This window comes from Propithecus coquereli, unplaced genomic scaffold (assembly GCF_000956105.1).
Source record: "Propithecus coquereli isolate 6110/MARCELLA unplaced genomic scaffold, Pcoq_1.0 Scaffold27, whole genome shotgun sequence".
Lineage (NCBI taxonomy): Eukaryota > Metazoa > Chordata > Mammalia > Primates > Indriidae > Propithecus > Propithecus coquereli.
The window spans coordinates 2,075,492-2,085,198 of record NW_012148285.1 but is presented as its reverse complement, the minus strand read 5'-3'; the positions used below and the strand labels follow the sequence as shown (position 1 = coordinate 2,085,198).

The 9,707-nt window shown below is 45.9% G+C and overlaps 1 protein-coding gene across 1 annotated transcript in view; it reads right to left on the bottom strand.

Annotated features, from left to right (window-relative positions):
- Positions 1 to 7,091: 7,091 nt before the first annotated feature.
- The window catches only part of ZNF174 (zinc finger protein 174), a 7,567-nt gene continuing 4,951 nt past the window's right edge, over positions 7,092 to 9,707 (bottom strand). The window contains exon 3 of the mRNA XM_012647699.1: positions 7,092 to 8,146. Within this exon, the coding sequence (XP_012503153.1) occupies positions 7,545 to 8,146 (602 nt within the window). The 3' untranslated portion in view covers positions 7,092 to 7,544. The remainder of the gene's footprint in view (positions 8,147 to 9,707) is intronic.

Sequence of the window (9,707 nt, the reverse complement as noted above, 5' to 3'; positions counted from 1 at the left end):
AGCCTGGCTGACCTGGGGGAAGGGAAATACCCGACGCCAGCCCTCTCTGGCCATCCTGTCCCACCTGAGGAGGGGAGAAAAAAGCAGAAACGTGTGACATTCCCAGTCTTGGGGCGCAGGCTCAACGAAAGGCTGAGACCTACTCATAGGACTACAGGACACTTCCCCTCCCCCACACCTCACGGCGCATCACTAAAGGCCTTTAGCACATCGTGTCCGGCTCTCAAGAAGAAATCACAAGGCATCCTAAAAAGCGAAAGACAGTTTGAAGAGACAGAGCGAGCGGCGGAACCAGACACGGGAGGCGTGCTGAAATGATCCGAGCTGGAATTTACGACGACCCCTGTGCTAAGGCTCTCATGGATAAAGTGGACAGCGTGCAAGAGCAGACGGGCAGTGTCAGCGGAGAGAGGCGAATCCTAAGAAAGAACCACAAAGAAAGGCTAGAGATCAAAAGCACTTCATCACAAATGAAGACTGCCTTTGATGGGCCGGTTAGTAGCCTGGACGTGGCTGAGGAGAGACTCTGAACCTGAGGATATATGACAAGAACGGCAGGCTGGGCGCAGTGGTGGCGTCTGTAGTCCCAGCTACTCGGGAGGCTGAGTAGCAGCGTCACTTGAGCCCAGGAGCTGGAGGTTCCGGTGAGCTGTGACTGCCGGCGCACTGCAGCCTGGGGGATGCACTGAGACCCTGTCTCCAAAACAAGTGAACGAGACGGCAGGACGGGCCGTGGAAGAAACACGGCTGTGAATGAGGCAGAAAGGGAAGTTATTCTGCTTTGGGCCACCCTTTTCTAGGACACCAATTTTATTAATAAACAGCCCTTTGGAGAAATTATTCTCCCTTTCCAGGACATTGTCTTCTGTGATCACAGTCTCAGCAAGTGCTAAGTCAGCAAAATAGGACTTTTCTTCCCTCAAATCCCTGTGGGCCTCTTTGGTCATTCCAGGCCCAAGTACTTGGACCCAAAGAGGTTATGGGGAGATTTCCAGATGCTTGGTTTCATTTGATAATTTCGTCTTCCTTTTATAAGATCCTTTCCAGAAAACAAAATGCTTTCACATACACGTTTCCTGTTCGCCAATCATGTGAGGGAAGCAGGGCAAGTCTCCCATTTCCAGCGGAAGAAATAGGCTTGGAGAATTTAAATGACATATCCAGGGTCACGGGGCTGGAAAATGACAGAGCTGGGTGTAAACCCATCCCTTGGTTTTAGCTTGGTACAAATTCCACCCCCCTGGTTTCTTCATGGAGTCCTGCTAAGCCCCAGGTCACCCCCAGGACCAAGGTCAGTTCTTGGGGCGGCTCTGCCCTTATCTGGTCCGTCAAGCTCCTGGAGCCAGGAGTGACGTTTGGAGAGCTTTCTCTCTCACTTCTGTCCTCAGAATCCCAGTGGCTATGGCTGAAACACCACCTCCTCCTGTCCAACTTCTGAGCTGCACTGTATCTGTGGGTGCCTTTGCTAGTGTGGCTCACAGGGCGCTCTGCACTGGCTCAGCCCGTTGACCCTGGGCGGAATCTACAGAGAGGCTTCTGAAGTGCACCGGTTCTGGGCAGTGAGAAAGCAAGTGTCACAGGAACCTGGCTGGAACTGGGGACACAGGGTCTGGGAGCAGCAGGAGGACAAGGGTGCTGGGCCACCAGCTGACCACTCTGCTTCCACGGCCCTGACCTGAGTCAGAAGCAGCTACAATTCCTGCCCTGCGCACTGGGTCACTGGCTGTGGGGCTGGGGATCGAGGCTTCAGGCTGTGCAGCTGTCCACCATGTTTTCTTTTTAATTGAGATATAATTCACACATCATAAAATCTACCCTTTAAAAGTGTGCAATTCAGTATATTCACAAGGTTGTGCGACCATCACCCCAGAAAGAAACGCAGCACCCTTTAGCTGTCACTCTCCACTCTCCCTTACCATAGTCCCTGGCAACTACTTATTTGTTTTCTACGGAACAGAAATTCTGTGCAAATCTATGGATTTGCTTACTCTGGACATTGCATAGAAATGGACTCATATGATATGTGGTCTTTGGTGTCTGGCTTTTCTCACTCAGCATAATGTTTCAAGGTTCAGCCGTGCTGTCGAGTGTGCCAGTGCTCCATTCTTTTTTATGGCTGGATAATATTCCATTGTATGGATAGACCACATTTTGCCTATTCATTCTGCCTACAGTGTTCTTAGAGTGTGTCCCTGTAAATCTTTTAGGCGTTCCTGTTCCAGCTTGGAAGAGTCAAGCTGCTGGTGGTGTCCTCAGATGCAGCCCTAAATCAGAAAAGCCTGCCTAGAATTCTGTTCTTGGGCTACTCCTCAAAGCTGAGGGATCTCTCCCCACTGATGTGCGTCCTCGGGGACTTCACGTTCTCAGCTCATCTTTCTCATCCCACGTCCCTCCGGACTTCAGGGCTTCAGTAGGTTCAATAAGAACCACCAGCCCAGACCCCTGTCAGGCAACACAGAGGGAGTGGTTTGCAGCACAGTGATTAAAAGCAGACTTTGAAATCAGACCTAGTCCTAACTGTAGGGCTGTTTACAAATTGTTGTGGTCTAGCCAGTTATTTAAACTCTCTGAATTTGTAGTTTCTTTCTCTCTCAAATGGGAACGATAACTATCTCCAGGGTTGTTTTAAGAATTAAATGAGGTCCTGTGTATAAAGCACTTAGCAATGTCTGTTGCTTGTTAAGTGATCAATAAATAGTATAGTGGAAAATTGTTTATTCAAGAGCCTAAACAGAACTATTCTAAAAGAATTTTAAAAAATGTTTTTCCATTAAAAAATTTTGAGCCATGTGTGACTGAAGTAGTGGGTAGCCAGTGGCTGTGGTGTGGCCTGAAAGGCTGCCAGGAACTGGTCTAAGTGGTGTCAAAAGGACCCCAATCTTCATGATCCATTCACAGGAATGCCATGCTGTTTCACTGGATAATTCAGGAATTGGGACAATTTGGTCATTCTTGTATTTTGGCAGGTGACAGCTCTTTTAAAGAGATGTACTGCAATTATGTAAAAGTATATTACAGCAGAATGGGAGAAAATATTTGCAAATCATATATCTGATAAGGACTTGATTCCAGAATATTTAAAGAATCCTTATAACTCAACAATAAAAAAGACAACCCAATTAAAAAATGGGCAGTTTTGGCTGGGCGTGGTGGCTCACGCCTGTAATCCCAGCACTCTGGGAGGCTGAGGCGGGCGGATTGTTTGAGCTCAAGAGTTTGAGACCAGCCTGAGCAAAAGCGAGACCCCGTCTCTACTAAAAATAGAAATTAGCTGGACAACTAAAAAAATATACATATAAAAAAATTAGCCGGGCATGGTGGCACATGCCTGTAGTCCCAGCTACTCCTGAGGCAGGAGGATCGCTTGAGCCCAGGAGTTTGAGGTTGCTGCAAGCGAGGCTGATGCCACGGCACTCTAGCCCGGGCAACAGAGTGAGACTCTGTCTCAAAGAAAAAAAAAAAAAGGGCAGTTTTGAATAGCCATTTCTTCAAAGCAGATACAAAATGGCCAGTAAACACATGAAAAGATGCCCAACATCATTAGTCATTAGAGAAATGAAAATCAAAATCACGAGATACCACTTCACACCCACTAGGATGGGTATAATCAAAAAGACAGACAGTAGCAAGTATTGGTGAGGATGTAGAGAAACGAACTCTCATACACTGCTGGTAGAAATGTAAAATGGTACAGCCACTTTGGAAAACAGTTTGGTACTTCCTAAAAAAGTTAAACACAGAACTACCATATAACCCAGCAATTCTACCTCTAGGCATACACCCAAGAGAAAAGACAACATAAAAACTTGTAATGCCAACATTCATAGCAGCATTATTTATAATAGCCAAAAAGTGGAAACAACCAAGCGTCCACCCATCAATGAATACATAAACAGAATGCGGTCTGTCGATACAATGGAATGATTTGACAATAAAAAGAATAGAGTCTTCATACATGCTACGACATGGATGGACCTTGAAGACATTATGCTAAGTGAGAGGAGGGAGACTTCGGGGAAGGCACAGAAATGGGGAGTGACTGCTCATGGTTTAGGAGTTTCTTTTTGAGCTGTTGAAAATGTTTTAAAATTAGATTGTGGTAAAAGTTGCACAACTGAGAATATATTACAATACACTTTATATGGATGATTTTTCAGGCATGTGAAATATATCTCAATAAAGCTGTAAAAATAGCATTGTTTGTTTTAGAAACAATTGGAGGGAATTTCAATATTGTCTACTAGATGGTATTCAGGAGTTATTGCTAATCTTGTTGGGAGTGATGATGGTATTACGGGTTGGGTTTTACAAGTCCTCATCTGCTGTAGATGGAAAATGCTCTTCCGAGAAATCTGTGGTGCCCAGACCCCTACTTGTCTGCTGGTGCTTCCTCTCTCCTCCCATCTTCTTGGGGACCTGGGGACCAAATATCCTGAACAGGAGTCACCCCCACCCCAATATAGCTAAGGACAGGGGAAGGCCCAGAAAAGACAGCAGAACCTTGCAGGCTGCTCCACGGGCAAGGGCTACACGCGAAAGGAGAAAGACTCTTTTCTTACACTGGGGTGCTGCAAATGGTAGCTATGGCAGACCAGCAGGTCAGCGTTTCAGGCTGAGGCCCTCTGGTGGACCATGCATGGGCAAGGGGGCTGAGGGGACACCTACGTCTGAATGCAGCACCCACAGCCTTCTTCCAGCCATCGGGCCCTTCCTGACACTCCTTGCCTGGAGTTGAGCCTTATGCCCAAGGAAAACCAGGCAGGGCAGGTGAGGCAGCAGCAGACTGGAAACCTTTTGGAAATGAATGGTGTTCAGAGTGGTGATTTTGTCACGTTTATTCAAGGTCCACAGTTGAACAGGTATCCACCAAAGACAGTTATTAAACAGTTATTGATTCTGTAATCAGGAGAAAGGAAACACGCACACACAGGTTCTTCAAAACACACCAAGCAAGAAAAAACTCTTATTTAAGGAAGAGTCCCTGTGCTAACTCTTATAAATAAGAAAATTGGAAATCTATCCTCCTTCCTTTTTTGGAGAGATCTTCTTTGACCAAGTTGATTCAGGATAGACATGTGTGGTAGGCTGACTCATGGCTGCCCTGTCTACATCCTAATCCCTGGAACCTGTGAATGTTACCTTATACGCAAAGGAACTTTGCAGATGTTATTAGGTTAAGGATCTAGAAATGGGGGGATCATCCTGGTGGGCCCAATGTATTCATAGCAGTCCTTATAAGAGGGAGGCAGGAAGGTGAGAGTCAGAAGAAGGGGATGTGGTGACAGTCTGGAGTGACGTACTTTGAAGATGGAAGAGGGGGCCATGAGCCGAAGAATGCAGGTGGCTACTAGACGCTGACAAAGTCAAGGCAACAGATTCGTTTCTCAGAGCCTTCAGAAGGAACCAGCCCTGCTGACAGCTTGATTTCAGCTGCGTGAAACTGATCTTGGACTTCTGACCTCCAGAATGATGAGAAGTTTGTGGTCATTTGTTACTGCACCAATAGGAAACTAATACAGGTGTGACTATGACTGGCATGTTAAAGGGCAACAATGGAATCAGCCTAGAAAAGGGGGTAGGGCAAGGGGGACACCTGACCAGGAGAGGCAGCAGGCTGCAGTAGGGTAGGGGCAGCCGATACCGAAGATAAAGTCTATGATTTAACGTAGTAGACAGAAGGGGGTTAGGGCCTAAGGGACCACCAAAAGCTATGAGAAAGGCCAACGGGTTTTTAATAAACCTCTGCCCAAAAGACAGGTGCTTGTCTGCATAATCAACAGATTGTCACGGATCTCTGAATTCAGGCAGAAATGGGCCTGGAAGTTAAAGCAGGGCTCCTCAACTATTCAGTTACTGAACATCTATTTCTCTTGGCTGGGCATGGGCTAAGTCCAAAACCTAAAATGATGGAAAAACAAGGTTCTTGTCCTGAAAGAGCTTACATAGTGTATAGTAATTTCCCAACCTCAGCACAATTGATACGTTGGGCCAGATGACTGTTGTGGGGGCTGTCCTGTGCCTGCAGGACAGTTAGCAGGAACCATCAGAGGCCAGGAGCAAGCCTCTCTTCCCCAAATCATAACTAAAACTGTCTTCAGACATTGCCAAACATTCCCTGGGGGGGGCCCAGGTTGAGCACCCTGGTGTATGGAGTCTAGCAGGCAGGCAGACCCATGATTACAACACAAGCTGTCAGGGAAGGCCTCGCAGAGCAGGCAGCTCTTGAGAGATGGAGGAGGCGGAAGGAAGTGCAGGGGGCACGCAGGAACTAAAAGCGAAAGAAACAGCATGTGCACAGTCCCCAAGGGAAGACTCATGGGTGTTCACTTTGCCTGAGATTCTTGGAGGCAGAACACAGGTCGCAGCCCCAAGGTGACTGGGAGTGGCTTGATACCGGTGTCTTACGAAGAAGGCCACCTGCCCCTATTTTCTGCATAAGTGGTGCGCTAATCTGCCACTGAGAAGTGAGCTGGCTTGCCCAGGTGACTGAGACTTGTATACTGATTGAGTTTTAATTTCCACTTTGACAAAATAAGAGGGGGTGGAATGAGATGATCTTCTTGGCCTAGTTCCAGGAGTCTAATATTTTATATTAATATATTTTGTCATTTAAAAAATGCTATTGAGGTAAAATTTATGTGTCATAAAATTAACCCATTTCAGTGATTTTTAGTTAATTTACCAAGCTGTGTGACAATCACCATAATCCAGTTTTAGAACACTCTCATCACCCCATTTTGTTAACCTTCAAGCTAATGGCCTCAGTGAGAAAGGACAGTGGGAAGAATTCCCTCTGACATTTCCTCAGCAGCCTTTATCCGCTGTGTGCTTCTCACTGTACCCTTTCCCCTTCTCTTGGGTTGGGATTGCAGCCTGTGTGGATTTTCTTTTTCTAAATCAAAGGTGCTCCGATACAAAGTGATCCCTGAAATGCAATTTTTCTTTTTTTTTGTAAAAAGTACCATGTAATTACTTGGAAACCTTCTCCTCACACAAACACGTACATACTCTCACTTAATTCATCCTTTGTTATGAACAACCAGGAATTACAGAAAAGACAATGAAGGATCTATTTTCCAATGAACTTTGCCTTGAAATTCTAGTGGTCACTCATCTTTATTAAAGAAGTGTGTGCATGATAAAAATTGTCTGGTATGACAGCAAATGCATAACTATATCTATATAATTTACCCTTTAGCATATTTTAGAGGATAAATAAAGCAACCACGGGACAATTTAACAATAAGTGGCCACCTGCAGGATCATCCCGATTCTCCCTCGGTGGTCTCCCCGCTCTCTGCGGAGACTGCAGTTCTTTGACCCAATGCCCAGACCTGCCACCTCTTCACCTTGTTGCTGTGCATGGTCAGGCCCTGGCCAGCCTCTTCTGGGGCTCCTTACCAGCTGAATGTGCACCTTCATTCCTCAAGGGCCTCTTGCTTTCCTTGTAAGTCACACAGACAGTCTTTGTGATTTACATGCAACTAAGGGGAAGGAGAAACATAGATACCTTCCTGGTGAATGTAAAGCATGGAGCACTCCTTTCAGTCCCCATGGTGGAGCCTGTGATGCTGGTGAAGATTTGAGCTCTGGCGAAAGCTTTTCCCACACTGGCCGCACTGGTATGGCTTCTCTCCAGTGTGGATCCTCTGGTGCAGCTTCAGGGTTGACTGCCGCCCAAAGCAGTTTCCACACTCTCCGCACGTGTAGGGTCTCTCTCCTGTGTGGACTCTCTTGTGTCTTTTCAGCTCTGAATTCCATGTGAAGCTTTTCCCACAGTCATCACACTTGTAGGGTTTCTTCGCTGAGCGTGTCGGCTGGTGACCATGACGTTGCAAACGATTGCTCAAGCTTCTTTTACCTCCTTTGCCTTTCTTCAGCTCTCTCAGTGGGTGGCTTTTTAAGGGGCTGCTGATGTATTCTAGTTCCCTGCAATGTCTCTGGTAGTGAGCAAATGGCTTTTGAGCATTTGGGGGGCTGACCTGCCTCCGTGACAACCGAGTTTCACTTGTATTTGCCCCTCTCGGTTCAGGACTCTGCAGACCATTCCCTTTGGCTCTGCCAGCTGACACAGAACATGGCTTTGCTCCTTTAGCCCCTTCCTGTTGTGGATTTTCCTTGTTGTCATTTTTCATTCTGGGGGCCTCTATAATTAGAAAGAATATGCTTCATTTTCTGGTCTTGGAAGAAAGCACTTCAGCAAAAGAATTATGAAATACTCTGCAAAGTTTCTCAAAGGGTGGTCCTCTACTGGCAACTTCCATGAGACTTATTCAACAAGCAGATTCCTTGCTCCTCTCCCAAAGGGGCTGAGTCAGAATCTCTGGGGGTTGGACCTGCAAATCTGCACAGTTAACAGGTTCCTGGAGTGATTCTGATTTATATTAAAGTTAGGAACCAAAGTCTTCAACCCCCTCCCTCCTTCCTACCTTTAGGGAAAGGTTTAGGAAAGGAGGAACAGGGAAAAGCAAAACCATCAGAACTGAATATCAATTAATGAAAGAAGGTAGAGAGTTGAAATTTCCACACTGAAAATTTCACTTTATAATCTGGTGCTTGAGCTATTTCAACAAATACCCTTCACTTAATGGACACTGACTGACACCCACCTTCTCTTCAAAGGATGGTAAATCCAGTACCTGTGGTATTTTCTTTCATTACGTACATATGTGTTTAGAAACTGGAATATGGGCTAGACATGTAACCTATTTATAGAAACTCCCCACCTTCTGACTGCTAGCCTTGAAGATCAGGATGGACATGAGCTGGAAAGGCCTGTGGGAAGTTGGAGGATATGGAGCAGTGCTAGCTGATAAGACTTGCTATATTGTGGAAAATCTGTGTGTGCGTGTATGTGCGCACATGCATTATTCAATATGGAAGCCAGTAGCCACATGTGACTCCATGGCTGTTGAGTACTTGAAATGTGGCTGGTGTGACTGAGGAACTGAATTTTAAATTTTATTTAATTTTAATTAATTTAAATTCAAAGTTTAATAAATAGCCAACACATTTATGGTCAACTGCCTTTTGACAAGGTTCTGAATACAGTTCAATGGGGAAAGAATAGTCTTTTTAAAAAATCATGCGGGGACAACTGGATTTCCACATGCAAGAGATGAAGTTGGACCCTGCTATGGTCTGAATGTTTATGTCCCCCCTCCCCAAATTCATATATTGACTCTTAGTCCTTAGTGCAGTGGTGTTGGGAGGTGAGGCAACTGAGAGGTGATGAGGTTATCCGGGTGGAGACTTCATGAATGGGATTAGTGCCCTTATAAAAGAGGCTTAAGGGAGCTTGTTTGCTCCTTCTGCTGTATGACGACACATGGCAGGTGCCATCTGAGGAATGGGCCCTCACTAGACACCAGATCTGTTGGTACCTTGATCTTGAACTTCCCAGCCTCCAGAATTGTGAGCAATAAATTCTTGTTGTATATAAATTATCCAGTCTAAGGTATTTTGTTATAGTAGCCTGAACAGACTAAGACAGACCCCTACCTCACACCACATGTAAAACTTAACTTAAAATGGACCAAAGACCTAAATATAAGAGCTAAACCTATCTCTCTTTATATAAGGGTCTAGTATCCAAAATACATTAAGGACTCTAGGCTGGGCGCGGTGGCTCACGCCTGTAATCCTAGCACTCTGGGAGGCCGAGGCGGGCGGATTGTTTGAGCTGAGGAGTTCGAAACCAGCCTGAG